Source organism: Meriones unguiculatus, chromosome 1 (assembly GCF_030254825.1).
Source record: "Meriones unguiculatus strain TT.TT164.6M chromosome 1, Bangor_MerUng_6.1, whole genome shotgun sequence".
In the NCBI taxonomy this organism is placed as follows: Eukaryota; Metazoa; Chordata; class Mammalia; order Rodentia; family Muridae; genus Meriones; species Meriones unguiculatus.
Window position 1 is genome coordinate 17,422,507 of NC_083349.1, and position 20,851 is coordinate 17,443,357.

Sequence of the window (20,851 nt, forward strand, 5' to 3'; positions counted from 1 at the left end):
TCAGCCCTCTAGGGCTGAGGGGTAGCATTTGAAGGCACAGAGCCCAGTGCCTACTTATGCAGACGTCTACTCTCATGACCACAGGGAACACAGGAGCTGGCGGTGCTGTGGTGGGAGGGCTGGTGCTAAGGAGGGTGGGTCATAGTAGAACTGGCAGGTGTGAGACCAAGAGTCTCCTGGGGGCTCAGTGTGTGTTCACTGCTCAGGTTAAATGGTGGGGCAGGGTGGCTTATGGCCCAGTGATTGCTGGCCCCTGACCTCTGGTCAGACACACCCACACAGGGGAGATAAAACCCTAAGCAGCCTGGCTTTGGAGGAAGAGGACCAGGCACCTGGACACTGGGATCTGCAGCTTCCCCACTCACCTAGAGCTCCTCAGCACCAAGAGGAAACCCCAGTCATGAAGAGGTGATGCCATGGCCTCTGGGCCCTAATTTTTCTATCCAGAAAAGCTGGTAGCTGGGTGTTGATCCAGGTGGGCCTGGTTGTGTGATTAGGGTTACAGTGGACCCGAGTCTAGGAGCTCTGGCTTAGATATAGGCCTTGGTTGTTGCCTTGTCTCCACCGGAAGCCTAATTCCAGGGGATGGTCTTAGGGGAAGAGAGGAAAGGCAGGAGGGAGGGATAAAGGGAGGGAGGAAGGAAAGAGGAAGGAAGAGAGGGAGGGAGGGAAAGACCCCTTTTCTGAAGAACACTCACCCTCAGGTCTGCAGTTCAAGGTTTACTCCTAAAAGCACCCCAAATGGCCTCCAGATATATGTGAGGGTGAGTTGTCCCATGGGATCCCTGAGCTAGTGGAGCTTTAGATCCTAACTACACCCTGGGAAGAGGCAACATTCCAGTCTGCGATGGTCCTCCCAAAAGGGGTCAGTGGTGGGGGGGGCAGGAAAATATGTAGCAGGACTTTGAGGACTGGCAGGGTAGAGCCATTGCAGGGACCAGGGAGCCTAAAAGTTGGTTATCCAGAAGCAAGGGTTTGATTCTTGGGGAGGTCTAGGGTCCCTGCAGGACTGAATCATCATGGAGGCATGGTCAGGGGGAGAGAGAGAGAGTACAAAGGCTAGGATGAGGGTCTCCATGTTCATTTCTATGCCCAGTATAAGAATAGGCCTTTGTCTAGTGGTCCTGAGGTGAGATAGGGTTATTCAACCCTACATGGCTAGATCCCCACCTGCTGTCCTTTGACCCCTATCACAAATTGTGAGTCACAGAGAGGAGAGGTTTCTTTGAGGCTTCAGTACACACTCCCACACACACGCGCACACACGCCCGCACTCCATATACCACAAATACATGCGCACTTCTCATACACATGCACACCTCTCTACAACCACATGTTCAAAAACACCTGGAATTCCTTCTGTCTGCACGACGAGGCTGGGCCTACTGGCCACCTGAGAGCCTACTAAAAGTTACTTCCAATACCATGAGTCCTGGCCTCAGGACTCATGTGGCTACTACTGTGACATGGCATTGTGATAGGGCCTCCATCCATCCTGTCAGTGTTTGCATATGTGCGTGCGTGCAGGCCCACACGTGTGTCCTCGTGTAGCCTCTGGAATCCTCAGCACCGACTGCCAGTGTCCTGACAGGATACTATCTGCCTAGGGCATGAGGTGTCTTGGCCACAGGCGGAGAGCTTGGCATCAAGACGCGGAGCAGGAGTGTGCTGAGCACCTTGCTTGCTTATCCTGCCTGCAGGTCCTTTCCTGTGAGATCAGAGTCAAGCTCTTCCAATGGATCAGCAGGGACCTACCTTGGTCTCTCTGTCCAAGACACAGGTTTCAAGCCCCAGTAGATTTTTGACTGAAGCATCAGTTGCTGAGGTGACCCCTCAATTACCTCACATTCTCTCTCCGGTCCCCAGGTTTCTCCTGGCCACCTGTCTGGCGGCTGTGCTGCTGGAGGCAGGTGCAATTCCAGCACTCCAGGTATGCAGGGGCCCCTCTGCCTGGCCCCATTCCAGGGTGCCAACTTCTGCCCCGGTTAGCAAGGCAAAGTGGAGAGGGTCCCTTTCTCCCCACCCCCGAGCTGGCCGACGAGAAGGGAGGCCAGGCAGAGGCTGTGTGGCGAAAGTGGTGGCAGAACTATGTGAGCAGAGGAGGGGCCTCTGGAGGAGGAGGGTCTGAGTCCTTCTGCGGTCTAGTGGGCAAACCTCCATGGCACTAAGGTTACCAGGTGAGGATTTGGGCTTCCACACACCCAGGTGACTGAAGGACATGGGTCTCCATCACGTCCATGTTACCCTGTGGGAATGTGAGCCTCCATGACACCCAGGTGACCCTAGGAGGGAGAAACATGGTCCTCCATGGCACCCATGTTACCAGGTGGGGACATGGGTCTCCATGATACTAAGGTGATGCCAGGATGAAGGAACATGGTCCCCCATGGTGATCCAGAATGGGATGACATGGGCTTCACGACACAGGTAATTACAGGTGGGGTCATGGATGTTCAAAACACCTAAGACCCTTCGTGAGATGGGTCTTCTCCATGCTTACCTGGGCATACTTAGGGCATGGTCTATAGACTAGTAACTGTGGCCCTGGCTGGAAATGAGCTGAGCTTCCCCTGGGCAAAGTCCGCTCAGTCTGCACACGTGGCAGCAAAAGAGGATGACGAGGTCCACTCTCCGCATGGCACTCACAGCAGGGTCATCCTTTGCCTCACTTCCTCCTTAGTACTTTGTCTCATTAAGGTCTTGAGTTCAGAGCAGCCGACTGACTATCTTCTGGGCCACTAGCCAGGATGGGGAGGGGCAAGTACACCCTTAATTGGTGCAAAAAGAAAAAAAAACTGGGGTGCAATGAGGGTGCAGAGTCCAAACTGAGCCCCAGGGACCTGCTGAAAAGCTCTACTTTGTCCTAAGCTGGCCACCAGGTGTTCAGGAAGAAGGCTGGCCATTTGGGAACAGGCTGGTGTCCTAACTCCTCTACCTGTAATTCTGATAACCATGGTGACCCTTATCCCCTAGACTTAAATGCATGTTGAGCTGAAGTCCTGCCTATATGAGGGCCTTAAAGTGGCCTCTCCTTGGGTGTCTTCCAACCTTGGGCCATTAACTAGCAAACTCTCCCCTGTGATTCACTTTCCTAGGTTCCTGTCAAGACCAAAGGCAAACATGTGATCCCTGAACAGGAGACAGATAAGTAAGTTCCCCTGAAGGCAAGTGTGGGCTGGTACATTGGAGGGATGGAGAACATGGCTGTTCAGAAGCCTTCTAGGAGGAAGTGATACTCAGATCCCACAGGGATCCCTCCTTGGGAGTATCCCTCCCAGGAGCAGATACCAGGGACCCCTGACTCAGTTATGCCTGCAGCTTCAAAGGACCATGCTTTAGAACAGTATATTACTTCCCCTGCCCTGGGAAGGCTCTGACCTTCTTAGACTCCACCTCTGCACCCAGTGTTTTAGAGATGCTAGGGGCACAAAGCCATGGACTCGTCCCAAGGCAGTTGATAAAGTGAATGGGTATGGAGCAGCTTCCCAGGGCCAGCAGCTGCCTGGAGGCTGAGAATGTCTTCTACAGTGGGGCTGGTCCTGTCTAACTCTCTCTACCTGTGTGTGATCCTTACCCTACTCACACTGGCAGGGCCTGGGGTACCAGAACCATGGAGCCCCTGGAGAAGGACAACCAGCTGGGGGCATTGTTCCCTGTACCCAAGCAGAAGCTTGCAGCTGCTGAGGAAAAGCGCCCAGGTCAGAGGGAGACCAAGCCATGTAATGGTTTCCACTTGGACAGAAGGCTAGTGGGGAGGATCTTGAGAGGGAGACTGAGGCCACACCTACTTCTGCCTCTCCCCAGATGCTGTGACCTGGGTGGAGACTGAAGACATTCTGAGACGTTTTCGGAACCCTCAGCATGGTCCAGAACCGGATCTTGACCACCTGTACCACCCCAGGTCTGAGGAGGTCCAAAATGAGGATGTGCCCCAGATGTGGCCCGTGCTGTATCGTCAGGTGCTCCAGGGACCAGAGGAGGACCTTGACCACCTCTCTCACTCTATGTAGGACTCTGGAGAGCCCTAACCACCCTCCCATGCCTGTCCTGAGGTCCAAGCTGTTGTGACCACTGACTCTCCCCAGCTAGAAAAAATAAACACCTGCAAACTGGATCTGTAAGAGCAAGAATCATCAAGCATAGCAACTGTGTCTAGGAGGGAGAAAGATGATTGTCCTACCTATGGCTCATCAAAAGCTTCCTATGGAGTATAGGGTCTGGCTGACCCTCAGATCATGGACAGTTCTCCTTGGGCCTATCTCTTTACTAGTGATCTGTGTGTCAGCAGTCTGTGGGAACCAGTGAGCAGCCTCACCCTCAGCCAGCCAATGAAACCTCTCCTGGAATTCCCACAGAAGAGTCTGAGAAAGGAAATGCTTGAGGAAGCGGTGGGAGGTTGGGTGGGACTCAGGTTGATGAGTGTGTAGGTACATGAGCACATGGCTTCACAGGTGTACGGGTGCACACATGCACAGCTAAAAATGCAGAGCCAGGAGCCTCTGTGGTCATTTCCTCCTAAAGGACACAATTGGAGCTGGAGATAAAGCTTAGAGATTGCTGCATCATAGGAACTATCTACTCATTTACTGGACTCACATTTGTTTGCAGCTTTGGGCCAATACAGACAAAAGCAGCTATGAACATTCATTCATCAATAGTCTGCAGCCAAGAGCTAGACTCAGTTCAAGCACACAGTAAGGAAACTGTTTCTGGCTCTCTTGGGTCCTTCCTCTTGCTATTCATAAATCTTGCTATTTATCTGCCTGCACTGAGCCCCCGTTGACCTTTTACCTCCAGGGACGACTGAGGATTCAAAGCTGGGAGCAGTCAGGTTGCATCTGAGTTCCTGGGCTTAAGATAACACTGCTCATGCATAAGTAGTAGGTGCTCAACCTTCAAAACATAGCCATAGGATCCGGGCCACACCAAGGCCTCTCTGACCTTGAACCATCGAGGTCAGCACTATTCTCCCTTGCAGCTGGGCAGTCATTTCTGAGTGTCAGTGTCCTTTCATCTGAAGTGTCCAGTCCAGCTGTCTGCCCTCTGACTTGGAGCTCAGAGATTGGCCCTAGTCAATAGTTACTATGTGCTGCAGATGCTCCCAACCCACACAAGCACCCAGTGCAACCAGCTCCAGGCCCCTGCTGTGCACCCTACCCAGTACCAACTACCAGCCTAGCCCTTTGCCTAGGCCCAGGCTGGAGCCACAGACTCAATCCAGCTCCCAGGTTCCTACCCAGGTCTAGCTTCTGTCCAGCTCCCGGCCCTCCCAGCCCCATGCTTCATTTTCCCATGTGGATTTTCCACCAGAGGATTCACCAAGGATGTGTAGGAGCTGCTTGTTTGGGAGCTAATGCCCTTCCTGGAAATTACCACAAGACAAGTTTATGAGTACAAAACTTTTAGATGAAAGATTGACAATGACTGTTCTTCCTCCCCCATCAATTTTACAGATCAGAAGGGGAATCTCTGTCAGGGTCAGCAGTCTCTCAAGATCTGCCATCTTCTTGAACCCCAGGCTGGTGTACAGGTCTGGGTGCTGCCAAGAGAAGTCCTGCTGACTGGGTTCAGGCATAGCCAGTTCTCAGCCTGGTGTGGTCTCTATGAGGGCCCGAGATCAAGGGTTCCCTTCTTAAGGATGATGTTTCCATAGAGTGCTGTCTCCCTGCAGGAGGGTCAGGGTGCTGAGACTCCAACTTTGCCTTAAGAGGAAGCAGATCCCTTTCTGCTTCTATCCCTCCTACTCAACAATGTCCAGGGACTCGACTACCCAAATCCCTTTTGTCCTCTTCCTGGGCAAAGCAGAGGTGGAGGCAGTTCCCAGGGACCTGGGTAAATCATCTGGATGCAGCAGAAACTCACCCAGTTGCAACAACAGCAAATGCCTTTTTTGCACGTTCATAGAATTCAAATCTCTCTATTTTCATCAGGGCTGTCTAGAAGACAAAATCGCATGGTTGGAGGGACCTTGCCTAAAAATCCTTTTGGTAGACTCCTACCTCCTGGTGTCCCTACCAGGAGATAGCCAGGAGGTACCAGCAATGAAACCCTGGTCTTCTAGGCTCCACTCCTCTAGTTCCCCTAATGCTGGGGTCTCAGGGAACTGGAGACAAGGGGCATCTTTCATATCTCTGTTTGAGCTTGTGATGGACAAGGTGCCTGCTGGGCACGGACTAAGCTCAGCAAGCCTCTAAACCAATGATTCCCAACCTTCCTAAGGCTGTGACACTTTAATACAGTTCCTCATGTTGAGGTGACCTCCAACCATAATATTATTTCCATTACTATTTCATAACTGTAATTTTTCTATTGCTATGAATTGTAAATATCTGTGTTTTTTGTTGGTTTTTTTTAGGGGTCATGACCCACAGGTTGAGAACCACTGTTCTAGACCCTCTAAACTGCCCTGAAAGTCCCTTGCCCAGACAAGAGTCCTCAAGTAGGTCTTTTTCAGGCCTAATGGCTTCTTTAGGAGAATGAGTGTGTCCTCTGCCAGGCGGGGATGTGGGCTTTGTGACATGCAAACCTTAGCAAGAACAAAGTGGCAAAGAGCAAGACCTGAGGTGAAGGTGCACATTCATAGAAGGTCAGAGGGGGCCCCATCATGAAGCCCACAATTCTCTGGCCCAAATGGGACCAACTCCCAAGGTCAAGATATAGGAGGTGGAGTAGGAGGAGAAGGCTTGGGCAGAGAGGGAGGTGGCCACAGAGCTCAGATACACCCTTTCCCTCTCCACTCCCATGATTCACTCTTCCAGAGCCACCAGAAGACAGAGGGCTACACTCACCTTGCAGCCAGCATTGAACAGAAGGGATTCATAATGGTTCCATACTGGGGTCCGCAAGCCCCTCTCTTTGTCACTGGGCACCAGGTCCATGACAGCAGCCTGGAAAGACAGGGGTCAGCTCTGTGGCCTTAGGTACCTCCAGGGCTCCTCTGAGGAACATCTGGCCATATGAAGTCTAGCAAGCGGGAAACCCCAGATCAGCAGCACAGCCTTCGGTGCTCACCGGGCTTTCCACATAGGTGTCCAGGGGCAGCAGCTTCAGCACAGCCTCCAGGAGCAGTGGAATGTCCAGGCCTAGAAGGACAGAGCCGGGCTCAGGCTTCTGTTCTCACCATGACCTGTAACCCCATCCGTCTCCAACTTTCATTTTGGGACCACAGCCAACAGGAATGGGGGCCTGGGACAGAGAGGTCACAGAACCAGGACCGTTACCGCCCCAGCCACGGGGTGCTCACCATCTGCTCGGATCTCTACAGGACCGCACTGGCAGATGGAGGAGGTAGGAAAGTTTGCATCTGCAAGGACTGAAAGGAGAGAAGGGGTTAGGCTGGCTCTAATCAGCGCAGTTCTACCTCCTGTCACCTCACATAGTCCCACACATCCCAAAGCCACACATCCCTGTGGTCAGCACAGCCCACCCTCGGGATGTCCACCTGCCAGGGCAGTATGTCCCTCCCATTCCAATTAGTGGGGACAGATCGTGGGTTACCCCAGTATCCCCTTTAGAGGAGAAGGAAAAAAGAAACTATGAATGAGGCCACGAAACCAGTGTCTGGGAAGAGGAAGCAATAGTTTCACCTCAGCCTCTGGCTGTTCCACCTTGCCCTAGGGCACCAGGCCAGGGATCTAGAAATCAGCAGACCTCGGAGCAGCCTGGGAGGCCATGTGGGAGGTCAGGGAGTTATCCTGCTGCTGAACTTGGCACCTGGTTTGCCCTTCTCAGAGTTCTGTGGCCTGGGCCAATCTCAGGCCTCGGCTCAGCTCTTTCCTGAAGCAGCTGGATGGCTTCCTGCTCCGAAGGGCAAGATGTCTGCGGCAGCCTCCCCAACCTTTCCTGAACCCTGTCAGTCAAGGGCTCTGTCGTGGATTGCACCCCTGTCAGAGGTCCGCGCTGCTGGCTCTGCACATGCTCACCAATCTCATCTCCGTGCCCCATCCGCGCAAGCGCGAACAGCAGCTCAGGCGACAGCACCGTCGGGATGCCCTTGAGCGCAACCATGGCCGCAGAACTGGTGGAGGGCCGGAGTTGTCAGCAGGGCGGTGCCACATGGGTTGGGGCGGAGCCAGAGGAGAGGCGTGTCCAACAGTTACGTAGCTAGCTGTGTTAGGCTCTAGGCTCTGGGGTAACACAGACTCTGAGGCCGGGCAAATTGTGGGAAAGTTCAGAAGGTTAAGTCCCAGGGGGAAGGACAAAAACGCCGGAGAAGCACCTGCTAAAACAGCTCAGGCACGGTCTTGATCCTAGGAACTCTGGTGTCCCAGTCCAGATGTCCCTGGTGTGACCACTCCTGCCCAACTTGGTGACAGTAATGGGTGAAGGGTGAGAGGTAAAGAGAGCGCTTTCTGTTTCAGTTTGTGACTGGCTTCACGGGATTAGGGCCAGTCCAGGAGGCAAGCCAGTACAGAATAAGAAACAAATCAAAAACCCCAAATTGTATTGGAGCCAGAGATCAAACAGTTGAGAACTTTGTTGGGGCTTAGGGGAGTCCTTCTTGGGGGCATTCTGCATACATCTCATTGTCTTGAACTCTCTGAAGCCAGGGTCCAGTTAGAAGCTGGTAGCTATGGTTCCTCACCTGCTAGGGTAGGCCTAGCCCTCACAGATCTGGGTGTGCTATGCTAGGTCCAGGGTTGAACCAGAATCTCCCACAGGATATCTTAACCACTGTTCCACTTTTCAGAACCAGATGAGTGTGCTATATGCTCAGTGAACACAGAAAAATTAAACCAATGAGGGGCTGGAGAGATGGCTCAGTGGACAAGAGCACTGGCTGTTCTTCGACAGGACTGGGGGTTGGTGGCTCACAACTATCTATAACTCTAGTTCCAAAAGATCCACAGTCCTTCTCTAGTCTCCAAGGTACCAGGCACACATGTGGTACACAGACATAAAGGCAGGGACAAACAATATACTGTTTGAGTTAGCTCGGGGGCAGGTAACCCAAGAAGATCCCTGGAGTAATGGCGATGTGCTTATCTGTGCTTAATGATATCCAGGCATAAAGAAGACTTTCCAATAGTGGCCAGATAAAGTTAATTTTAGGATTTTCCTAAAAAGACTCAGACATAATTCTTCAGGAAAAGAAATAAATTGAATCATAATGCAGGAAGTCCCCAAGAATGCAACACAGAGAGACTAAAACCCAAAAGTTACAGATAGAAGGACAAGGATTGTATCAATCTGATCAGCTTTGCTGGAACTGTGTCAAACATCTGTGCTGGCTTCATGACTCTCACCACTTCCAGGGAATATGGCTGTCCCTCACTACTCCAACCCCCCAACCTCCTGTTGCTGTTTATTTGAGACAGGGTCTCACTATGTTGTAGAGGAATTTGAATTTGGAACATGGCTGCTCTGGCAAGAGATCACATCCAAAGACCTTCTAGGTCTGAGTGATCTGGCTGGAATGCAGATATGCTGGGTGGTGGTGGCACGTGCCTTTAATCCCAGATCTCTGAGTTTGAGGCCAGAGCAACTGGTATAGAGCAAGTTTCAGGTAAAGAAAAGCTTAGAGGGCTGGAGAGATGGCTCAGAGATTAAGAGCACTGTCTGTTCTTCCTGAAGGTCCAGAGTTCAACTCCCGCAACCACATGGTGGTTTGTAACCATCTATAATGAGGTCTGGTGCCCTCTTCTGGCCTGTAGGCACTCATGCAGGCAGAATATAAATATAAGTAAGTATAAATAATAAATAAATCTTGAAAGAAAGAAAGAAAGAAAGAAAGAAAGAAAGAAAGAAAGAAAGAAAGAAAGCTTAGATCCAGGCATGGTATTACACACTTTTAATCCCAAATAATGAAGGTAAAGTTAGTTGTTTTTTTTTTTGTTTTTTTTTTTTTTTTTGTAGAAAAGCACCATGTTTAAAAGTAATGTCTAATTGAGTGGCAGAAAAAGTAATGAGCCAGAGAAAGATTTGACAGAATAGGATACGCCCAACTCTTGACAGCAGAGAGGAAAAGGAAGCTACTTAAGGGAGCAGCACAGAAAATGAGAGAGGAGGCAGCCTTATCAGGAGAGTTTTACAGAGCCAGAAAATGAGGAGACAGAAGATTAGAGCTAGAAAGGGTGAGCTTGAGTAAAGTCTCAAAGGCTAAAAACATTCTAGGCCTAGATTAGGTTGTATGGAGGCTAGAAGCTTCCAGGACTAGGCCTAGGTTAATCAGGCAAATAAAAGTTACTTTTACAGTACATGGTTAAGATGGTGAAACACAAACAGATCCATAGTGGTAGCATACACCATTAATCTGAACACTTGGGAGGCAAAGGTAGGCTGATCTCTGTGAGTTCAAGGTCAGCCTGCTCTGTAGAGTAAGTTTCAGGCAGCCTACCCGTAAGATAGGCTATCCATAATAAAATAATAGCAATGGTAAAATTAAAAAACACACTCATTGTCCAGAGACAACTATAGGTGAGTCGAAACTAAACTGAAGTAGTCACTTTTATTGAATTATGGTGCTTAGAATCAGCAGATAGGGCCGTCTCCCTCTCAGAGCCACATCCTGAGCTGTGCACTATAGACTGAGCAAAGGGGAGGGACTGACCCAAGTGTGCACCTGCCCTTAAAGTAAAGTAAAAAAAAAAAAAATCAAGACACCTTGCAAGCTTCCCAGATTTCTGATTTAGACTGTGAAAGATTGACTCCCAACAACTGGTGAAGGTTGCAGGCCACACCTGAGTACCTGAGCCACGGCTGCAGCCCTGAAACCCTCGGTAGGAACTGTGCCCTACACTACTACCCTTTTGGACGATTTATTCGCCTCTCAATTGACAGGCTGAGTTTTCCTCTCCAGGGCGGCACAAGGCCTAGCTGCCAGCCTCAGTGGTCTTTGAAGTTGGCCTTCCTTTTCTCCACAAATGCAGCCATGCCTTCTTTCCGGTCACCCTGGAAGGAAGAGGAAGAAGAGAGGTGAGGTTTGCATCTTCCTGTTAAGTGCCTCAGCAGACTGCCTGCACCTCTAAGGTGCCCCTGCGTCCTCCTCCTTGCTCACTGACAGGACATGATTCTGCAGTGGGCCCACCTGCGGCCCATGAAAGATGGGATTTCCCACAAACGGTGCTAAGCTTGGGAATAGGGGATTGTATACCACCCAGGAGCCATGACACGAGCACCAGTAAACTCCTGCTCACAGCCCCTGCAGATCTGGCAGGGTCAGAGTTGGGAATCTGTCACAGAGCTGTGGGGCAGCAACGGAACTCTGCTTTACATGTGCCCCTTTCTTAGCCAGTAGACACACCATGTGCAAAAACTTCGCTTCTTCCTCCGGGGTCCAAACCATTTTAAAAATGTGTATGTTTTATTTTTAAGTGTTTGTGTATGGTGCGTAAGTGTGTGTGTGTGTGTGTGTGTGTGTGTGTGTATACGGAAGTGTGTGTGCATGTGCATGTGCGTGTGTGTGTGTGTGTGTGCGCGTGTGCAGAAAAGTGCAACTGGAGCACAGGGAACGGAAGTGTGATACGGTTCAGGAGCTGGAGTTGCAGGTGATTGTGAGCCATCTGATGTGGGCGCTGGGGCCTGAACTCGGGAACAGTAGATGCTGAGGCTTCTCGCTTACGTATTTCTTTTATAAAGCACTTAGCACTGGGCCAGGGGTGCAATGACTAATACATCTAACGATCAGAAGATTCTTTAAGACACCTAGACATGATAAAAGGGGAACTGTAGCCAGCATGTTGGCATACTCCTTTAATCGCCGCATTCGGGAGGCTGGGACTGGCAGATCTCTGTAAGTTCCAGGACAGCCTGGTCTATATAGTGAGTTCCAGGCCAGCCAGGGCTACATAATGAAACCTTGTATCAGATAGACAAACAAACAAATAAAGTAAAAATTTAAAATTAGGTGGTGGTGGTGGTTAGAGATGGCTCAGCAGTTACTTGCTACTCTTGAATAGGATCTGGGTTTGGTTTCTGGCACTTAAATGGTGGCTTACAACAGTCTCTAACTTCAGTTCCAAGGTATCCAGTGCCCTTTTCCCATCTCTGCATGCATCAGACAGATATTTACATACATATAGGAAAAACACTTATGCATACAGGATAAACAATATTTAGAGATGGTTTCTCTGTGTTGTACAAGCTGATCTCAAACTCCTGAGCTCAAGCCATTCTCCTTGGACCCAGGCTCCTAAATCCTGGGATGACTGTGTCTAGCTACGAATTCCACTTTAAATATAGGAGCTGTTGCTTAGTGGTGTAATTCATAGGGCCTTTTTGAAGTAAGACATTCCCAGGAGCTTCTGCAGGGGAAACAGACTTGAGTCCTAAGCAGAACACTTTGTACTCACAGTGGCAAAGGTAGAATAGAAGAGCTTCTTCTCCAGCTTATTTCCTTCTGTTAAGGTCATTTCAAAGGCTGCAAAAGAGACCCTGGGGTTACAAACTGAAGTGCCCATGCTGAGGTAGCCATGTGAGCAAATTGCTCTCCTAGGCTTCCCAAACACCTTGGGGGAAGGGGGTGGTCCAGGGCTGTCTGCAGGAAAAACTGAACAAAGTACAAAGAGCAGAATCTGTCCAACTGTGAGAACTGGAGGTGGCTGGTAAAACTGAACACGGAAGCACAGCAAACAATGAAAAGTAGAAGGGAACGGCTATGCATCCAGGAACACACCTGCTTGGGTCTTCTCCAGTGGAGAACATTGCCTAATAGAGCACTGCTGTGGAGATCCGAGCTGCGACTACGCCTGCTGCTGTGACCTTGCCAGAACCCTGTGTGCTCCGAAAACTTAGATGGCTCTTCAAACGTCAACATATCTGATGATGGCCAGCAGCAAACCCAGAAGGACTGGTGTCCCCTCTAGAGGAGGCAACGACCTTTCTGGGTCACACCTTTTGCCCCCACTCTACATGCAACACTGAGCAGAAACGCAGTGCCATTCCAAACACTGACATAAACTATTACTACATTAAGACTCTGTTCCTGGGATCAGACAGATGATTCAGTGGTTAAGAGCACTTGTGCTTTTGCAGAGAACTTGGGTTTCCTTCCCAGGATCCACAGGGGTCCTGTGGATACTCACAACTGTCAGTATCTCCAGTTCCAAAGGGTCCAATGTTCTCCACTGCACCATGCACACATGATATACACAGACGCATAGGCACACAAACACTTACACACATAAAAATAAAAAAATTTAAAACAACCACAAAGTCTCCATTCAGGTCACAGCACCCACTTAACAAGCTAGGTTTCCCACAAATCCTTGTAACTTCAGTTCTGAGAGATCTGATGGCCTCTGCTGGTCACTACACATGAAAAGGCACACATGCCCACATACCTACACACATGCATAGAAATCTACAGACATGGTGATAAATAATATAAATATATTACAAAAAGAAAAACTCCAAGCTAGATGTGGTGAGACATACTATCCTAGCAACTGAGGCAGGTGTTTGAGGGCAGCTTCAGTTACAGAGTGAGACCTTGTATCAAAACCCAAAAAAACAGGGTCAGCCAGATGGCTCAGTGCATAAAGGCCCGTGTTGCCCAGCCTAACAACAGCTGGAATTCAAGCTCTGGAGCCCATATGGTGAAGGAGACAACCATCTCCTCAAATTATTCTCTGACTTCCATGTGCATCATGGGTACTCCCTTAATAAATTAAAGTGTGAAATAAAGAGAAGAAGAATGAAAAGGCCGAGGCAGCTCTGAGGAAGGTAAGTCAGACCAGCTTCATGAGCTGAGAGACCTGACAAAGATGCTTCATATGAGCAATGCTACTGCAGCCTCTGCTACAGCCCATTTGCATAACCAGAGCACGGGCTGAAGACGGAACCATTTAGCCTGGGTCCCCAGAGACAGCTTTCCGACAGACCACTGACTTCAGGAGCTGTGGCTCCATTCTTGGTCCTCTCTCCCTGACACTGCATTGGGTCCTGGTATAAAGAGATACTCAGAATATCTTATCAGACCTTTGTGTTGACCCAAACCTGGAACACTATGGCAAACTGCAATCCTGAGAACTTCCCCATTGCTGCCTGGAATAAGGTGGTGCTATTTGGAACCTCACAACCTCATCTACCCCACCCCATTGCCTCTTCCCAGCAATACCTACCTGCATTCACAGATTCTTTCGCCATGGCTACTATAATTTTGGAATTGCTGGCAATTTTTTCTGCACACTGGATGGCCTCTTCAACCAATGTTTCAACAGGAAAAATCTTGCTTACGAGACCTAAAATATAAAAAATATGAATAGCATGCAGAAACAGCATTGTCCATTTCTCTGACACCCAGTGACACAGAGAGGGGTCCTAAGCAAGGGATGGCTGTCCCTAGCACTGGATGACTCTGTGCTTTCCACTGCCAGGTGTCACTGAACTCTCAAGTTGCATAGGTCATGCTGTCTACAGGATCAAACGGAGCAGAGGAGCCATGGAGCCGAGGACTATTGTCTCTGCCAAGGTTGGCCTTTAGGGGCCTTCAAAGGGCAGTGGGAAGAGATGTTGTTATTATTTCTAACCTGAACAGATGTTGCCACTCTCTTTCGCATAAACCTATTTCAAGGTATATAATCCAGAGATAGAAACTTGGGGTCCCAATGCCGGTTACCTACAGGGAGATTCGATGTAACCTGAGTTTCCTCCAGCTCACACATCAATAACCTACCTGCTTGCTTGGCATCCTGGGCTGAAATGCGATCACCAGTGAGGACCATCTCCATTGCTAGTGACTTGCCGACTGCACGAGTGAGTCTCTGAGTGCCCCCTGCACCTGTAGGGAGAGAGTTGTGGTCTCAGCTGGCCCTTTGGGAGGTGACACTGAGAAGAAACCCAGGGCTGGGATATAGCTCAGGGCCTGAAGAAGCCTGTGGCCCTTTCTCTTAGAGTCTTCGCCTCCTCCTGCCAGGTCTAACATATGGCCCCAGGAAGGCACTGGTATTGCTTTCTCAGCATCTCTGGGCTTTTCCAGGCAGTGAGGAGTGAGAATTCCATAGTTTGTTGTGCTGAACTTAAGGAGGCCAGCTGAGCTGCTACGCCAGTGGCATAGGAGCGGACAGAGCCAGACTCACATGGCACAGAGTTGCTGGTGCAAACCCAAGGGCACTCCTCTTTCTCCCAAGCTTCTGCTGTACAAAGCTCTTAAAGGTGTATGGATCACGAGCAGGAAAGAACCACTGTGGCTAAAGGCCAGTGTCAACTCTGTGTGATATTGCTGGATTTAGGATCTGTACATTCTGAAGAGCTGGCCATGGCCTAAGGCTCCCAGACTGTGCTGAGCCTCATTCGCTCTGTCTTTCGGGTACAGGCTGGCAGAGAGAAAGCTGAACAGACAAGGGCGGCCCATGTGGGGCCAGTGGTTGGCTGCAAGCTGTGGGGCTGGGCTTGTTACAGCTTACATATTCTCACCTGGGATGGTCCCTATGAGGATCTCTGGCTGTCCAAACTGGGCTTTCTCGCCGGCATAGATGATATCACACATCATGGCAAGTTCACAGCCCCCACCAAGCTGGAAAAAAAATGATCATAAGCAGGTAGATTTTATCAGAGGAGCCCAGGAAGAAAACCACTATATAACAGCAAATGTTAACCTAGAAGAACAAAACTAGATTTAAGTGCTAGGATAAATATAAGGGTAGTGTTGCTTATTAAGGATTTGTAGGCTTTTATGCAAAGGGCCAGGAGGTAGATATTTCTGACGTTGTGGTGAATAACTCAGCCTGGCATAGTAGCTCAAAATCAGCCACAGAGGATAAGGGCAAGAATTCGTGTGGCTGGCCATGCCACCTTGGGAAGGATTTTATTAAATAATCAGTATATGTGATAATCACATTTCTCAATAGCCTAGTGAAGCGGGAACGTTAGCAGGCACGCAGAGAGTGTACTCATAGCCTTCATACACATAACATAGCCAGTGTAGCAATTAAACAGAAACAGAAAAACTCATTAATACACCTGGGAACTAGCTAATGAGCTTCCATCAAAGAAGCCACCAAAAGACACATCAGCCTTTTATTTTATCTTAAGATTTATTATTATTTATATAGTAATGTACCTGCATGTATGCCTACATGCCAGAAGACGGGACCAGTTCTCATTATAGATGGTCATGAGCCACCATGATATCACTGGGAATTGAACTCAGAACCTTTGGAAGAACAGTCAGTGCTCTTAACTTCTGAGTCATCTCTCCAGCCCACCATCAGCCTCTTATTATTTATTTACTTATTTATTTGGTTTTTTTGAGACAGGGTTTCTCTGCATAGCCTTGGCTGTCCTAAACTCGTTTTTATAGACCACGCTTGTCTCGAACTCACAGAGATCTGCCTGCCTTTGCCTCTCAAGAGTTCTGGGATTACAGGCATGTGCTACCAAGCCCAGCTCCACCATCAGCCTTTTAAAGACACAGATCTTTGCTATACCTCATTTGCACAAACCCGGTTCCCTCCACTCGCACAGGAGACCTCTTGGGCTGACACTTACAGCATAGCCATTGACAGCTGCGATAACCGGCTTCTTGATCCGGGTGATGTGGTCCCAATGGCTCAGGAACTTGGCGGAGTAACAGTCCTGGAATGTCCGGTTCTGCATTTCCTTGATGTCAGCTCCAGCTAGAGGTAGAAGTGAGGTTTCAATTACCAGACATCAGAGAACTTCTCAGTCCTGCATCCTCGCGCCCGGGGCCTGGGAGCATTTCCTACAACAGTGAAAACAGCTGATACAAGGACCAACAACTCTCCAAGCCGTCTGTTATAAGAAGGTAATGTGGGGGGCTGTGGCTGGCAAGGATGACAAGTACAGTCGGAGGAGGTCGGGTTTACGCCAGTTTTCTCACCTGACCAGGAAGGAACTGAGCATATCTGAACGTTCAACACACACCCTGCTCTCCCACACAACTTACCTTACATGTTAGTGTACCCTAAACCAGCCACCCCACCTCAGAGAAAATGGTTCATTTTGTTGCTTCCCACAGGCCATAGCATCCCCCTGCCATCTACCACCACGGCGGCACAGCACACCTGCGAATGCCTTCTCTCCACCAGTGAGCACAATGGCCCCCACAGCAGGATCTTCCTCAAAGGTCTCCAGGGCTTGATTGAGTTCCTCGATCAGGCCATTGCAAAGTGCGTTGAGGGCTTTGGGGCGGTTCAGCTGGATCAGCCCCACATTGCTATTCTTCCCTTTCTTTTCTGCGATGATGTACTGAAAGTTGGCACCTAGGTCGAGAGGACAAAAGGGGATTGTCGTCATAGAGATAGTAAAGGCTCTGTGGTGCTAATTTTGGTTATCAGCTTGATCACATCTGGAATCAACTAAAACCCAAGCAGCTGGCCTCACCTGTGGAGGATTTTCTTTTTTTTTTTTTTTTTTTTTTTAAATTTTTCATCAATTACACTTTATTCATTCTGCATCCCCCCATAAGCCCCTCCCTCCTCCCCTCCCAACCCTACCCTCCCTCCTCCCTCTGCTTGCATGCCACTCCCCAAGTCCACTAATAGGGGAGGTTCTCCTCTCCTTTCTGATCTTAGTCTGTCAGTTCACATCAAAAGTGGCTGTATTGTCCTCTACTATGGCCTGGTAAGGCTGCTCCCCCCCAGAGGATTTTCTTAAATGGATCTTTTGAGGTACAATGACTCAATCCTAAATCTGGGCCACACCTTCTGGTGGCAGCCCACTTAAAAGAAGGAAGAAAGGAAAGCTTTTGCTTTCTGCCTTCTTGCCCTCACTCTGGATGGCAAGTTCATCTCTCTCTTTCTCTTCAAATAGGGCTTCTCTGGCTATCCTGGATCTCACTCTGTAGACCAGGCTGGCCACAAACTCAGTGATCTGCCTGCCTCTGCCTCCAGAGTGCTGGGATCAAAGGTGTGCATCACCCCCTCCTGGCATCTAATCTAGCCTAAAGACACTCCTTTGGTTTTGAACCTATTTCTTTGGGATTCCAATACACACTGAAACCCTCAGCTCTCTAGCAATTCTCTCAGCTCCAAAACCGGATTGGGACTGCTGAGACACCCAGTCTCTTGGACTGAATGCCTGAGTTCTTGCCCTTTATATCAGGAGGCATCCATTGTTGCACTACTCAGACCACAGCCTGTGAGCTACTCTAATACCCCTATTTAATATAATATATATACATATATATGTGTGTATACTATATATTAACAAATACAACATATATTCATTCTATCAGTTCTGTACAGAAACAGGTAGAGCCAGGGAACTCTGTACCATTCTTACTGCTTCAGCCTGCAGCTCTGTCTCTGATCTATCCAGGCACATGGTCTTTAATCTTAGCACTCAGGAGTCGGATGCAGCTGTATCTTTGTGAGTTCCAGGCTAGCATGGTGTAGTTACAGGCCGGGCAGAGCTACATAGTAAGGTACCGTCTCAACAAACAAACAAACAAACAAAAATAACAAAAGAGAAAAGTCTAGCACAGAACACAGTCACCCTCCTCCCGGATGGCAACACTTTTCAAACCATGACACCAGGCGAGAGCAGGACAGACCCCAGGCCCTGCTGGAGCGGTAAGCCTGGTGGGACAGAGGCAGACGCAAAGCCTCTGTCAAGTTTGTTCTGGGTGACCTGAAAGTGAGGGTCTGTGTCCTGGGTGTTCTGTTCCTTAGCACGGTGCTTAGCTTGTGGACCGGGGTGACTAACTTAAGAGGCGCACTACTAAACGGTGGGGTGCCTGCCACTCAGGGGAGCCAGGACGTGACAGCCAGTCCAGGTCTGGACTCAGGAGGAGCCCTAGCCTGAGAGCACGGTCACGAATTCCTTGTAACAACGGAGCGCTCGCTGGCTGCAGGGGAGTCCAGCCAAGGAGGGAAAAGGGAATGACTATTCAGCTGGCTAGGGAGCAAAGTGGGTGTGTCATTACGGGCTGCGCTGATTGGACACGTTGAAGGACAGGCTCAGAAGAGGCAGTGAAGACAGGAGAGACTGGACAGGAGGCCCTGTTCACAAACCTTTCCCAATCAACACTCAGGCTGTCTTGCTTAGCCTACCTTCACATTCTCTTAAAGCTACCTAATCACACACGGGGTTTCACAACCAAAGTGCACGCTGGCCAAAGATGCTGGCACTTATTAAAAGTTCTAGAGCTGAGAAGCTGCCATTACACCCAGGGCCCACCCTTCAGACAGGGTTTCTAGGTGCTAGGTTCTGTCTGGGCTTGTAAGGTGAGATAAGGTCAGATTGGGGGCGGGGGTGAGGAATTGGGTAGGGGTCAGGCCAGCGGTGGACGTGCGGGAGGGGGTCCGAAGGAGGAACACGGTGGGAGGAACTTTAAGCTAGGGTCAGTGATCACTTGTAGGGAATCTGGGTTTAGGTGTTAGGTGTGGGGATGAGTACTCGAATCCAGGGTCCAGGTACTTCCGAGTCAAGCATTGGGAGTGCAAGCTTGGGTGGGAAGTGGGGGTCAGATAAATGATCTGGAGTTAGGAGAGAAAGTCCAGGATCACGTGAGAGTGCCTGCAGGCCGGGGTTTAAGGACCAGCTGGAGGTTGTGAGTCCACCCAGCGTGGGGTGACGGATCCTACCGGTGTTCGCACTCACCCGAGGCGAAGCGCCGGAGTTCTGGGCAGCGGACGGAGGACAACAGCGAGCTGCAGGCTCGGGGAACCAGTGCACGCAGGGCCGCCATGGCGGAGAGACGACTTGCTCCGCCCACAGAATCGCTCCTCCTGCAGAATCGCTCCGCCCCAGATCCCAGGCTAGACAGAGGCGGAAGCAAGAGGGACTGTCTAGTGACCTGGGCGGGGTAATGCAGTGGGCGGGGTGGTGCAGGGTGGCGACGAGGGTCGGAGGTGCTCCGCTGCAGTACTTTGAGTAAACTGCTAAATACACCACGTTGGTGGTTTGCCCTTGGCAGGTGCCCAATGCCTGAACCAGGCTGGGAGATGCGGCTCTGCCTTTTGCCCGGTGCTGGCCGTGTGCTGTTGGTCTTGAGCACTGGAAAGTGCGATTGCAGATATAATCTTCCAGGGTAAAGCAGTGAAGTGCCAGGCGGTTTTGTGCCAGTGTTACTACACAGCTCTGGCTGGCCTGGAACTCTCCATGAGGGCCAGGCTGTCTCCTGGGCTCACAGAGATCTGCTGCCTCTGCCTTCCAAGTGCTGGGATTAAAGGTATGAGCCACCGTACCCTGCTTGAGAGGCATTCCTTACATGGAAACTGACCAGCTTCATAACACCAGGTTAGGGATAGCTGTGTTTTTACAAGATGAGAAGATTTGCATACATTTAAAAGAAAGCTGATGTTCATGTAAATTATCTTGAATTATAACTTTAAAATGTTAAGCAAGTATTGTAAGACCTTTATTTGTATTCTTGTCCTGGGTCCTGCAAAAGCTAAAACAGAGATAAAGGATAGAAGCTACATACAAAAGCAAAACTGATAATTTAAAGAAAAGAATTTAAGGGGCTGGAGAGATGGCTCAGCAGTTAAGAGCGCTGTCTGCTTTTCCAGAAGTCCTGAGTTCAATTCCCAGCAAAAACATGATGTCTCACAACTGTCTATCATGGGATCTGATGCTCTCTTCATCAGGCAGGCATCATACAAATAGAGTGTTCATGTGTATAAATAAATGAATCTTAAAAAAGAAAACAATTTAAACTAGAACTGAGCAGTCAGCTAACTGTATTTCAAAACTAAGGTAGAATATAAACAGAAAGAGATCATCAACAAACATTTGCTGAGAGTCTCTGTATTAGCATAGGCTAAGCTACCATGACAGTAGTTCCAAAACGAAATATCTTAAACACAGTTTATCTAGCACCCAGGGCTGGTGTTGAGATTAGGTGGCTACTGTTCCCTGAGGTTAGGGCAAAGGAAGAAACAACTACAGAGTGAGAGTATTGTAGTTGTCAGGGTTTTCTAGAGGAATAGGACTGAAAGAATGAATA

At 49.6% G+C, this 20,851-nt stretch overlaps 3 protein-coding genes across 4 annotated transcripts; 1 reads left to right on the forward strand and 2 right to left on the reverse strand.

Moving 5' to 3' along the window:
• Window positions 1-291: 291 nt before the first annotated feature.
• On the forward strand, window positions 292-4,114 carry Prap1 (proline rich acidic protein 1). The gene is made up of 5 exons (XM_060381986.1): window positions 292-408; window positions 1,867-1,930; window positions 3,096-3,148; window positions 3,592-3,698; window positions 3,805-4,114. Exons 1-5 carry the CDS (start codon window positions 401-403, stop codon window positions 4,008-4,010), a joined length of 438 nt encoding a protein of 145 aa, XP_060237969.1. The 5' UTR covers window positions 292-400; the 3' UTR covers window positions 4,011-4,114.
• A 1,270-nt stretch (window positions 4,115-5,384) lies between these two features.
• Window positions 5,385-9,584, reverse strand: Fuom (fucose mutarotase). The gene is made up of 6 exons (XM_021637805.2): window positions 7,923-9,584; window positions 7,244-7,312; window positions 7,012-7,082; window positions 6,789-6,887; window positions 5,863-5,936; window positions 5,385-5,665 (listed from the first exon to the last, which is right to left on the reverse strand). Exons 1-6 carry the CDS (start codon window positions 8,005-8,007, stop codon window positions 5,602-5,604), a joined length of 462 nt encoding a protein of 153 aa, XP_021493480.1. The 5' UTR covers window positions 8,008-9,584; the 3' UTR covers window positions 5,385-5,601.
• An 844-nt stretch (window positions 9,585-10,428) lies between these two features.
• Echs1 (enoyl-CoA hydratase, short chain 1) lies at window positions 10,429-19,659 on the reverse strand. Of its 2 annotated transcripts, none has more exons than XM_060381940.1 (8): window positions 19,504-19,659; window positions 16,965-17,162; window positions 16,429-16,556; window positions 15,370-15,454; window positions 14,615-14,653; window positions 14,061-14,180; window positions 12,291-12,358; window positions 10,429-10,890 (listed from the first exon to the last, which is right to left on the reverse strand). In XM_060381940.1, exons 1-8 carry the CDS (start codon window positions 19,589-19,591, stop codon window positions 10,825-10,827), a joined length of 792 nt encoding a protein of 263 aa, XP_060237923.1. In that variant the 5' UTR covers window positions 19,592-19,659; the 3' UTR covers window positions 10,429-10,824. The 2 variants fall into 2 exon arrangements, with proteins under 2 accessions (XP_060237923.1, XP_021493515.1); XM_021637840.2 differs by having other exon boundaries at window positions 14,615-14,719; window positions 15,355-15,454.
• Window positions 19,660-20,851: the final 1,192 nt, after the last annotated feature.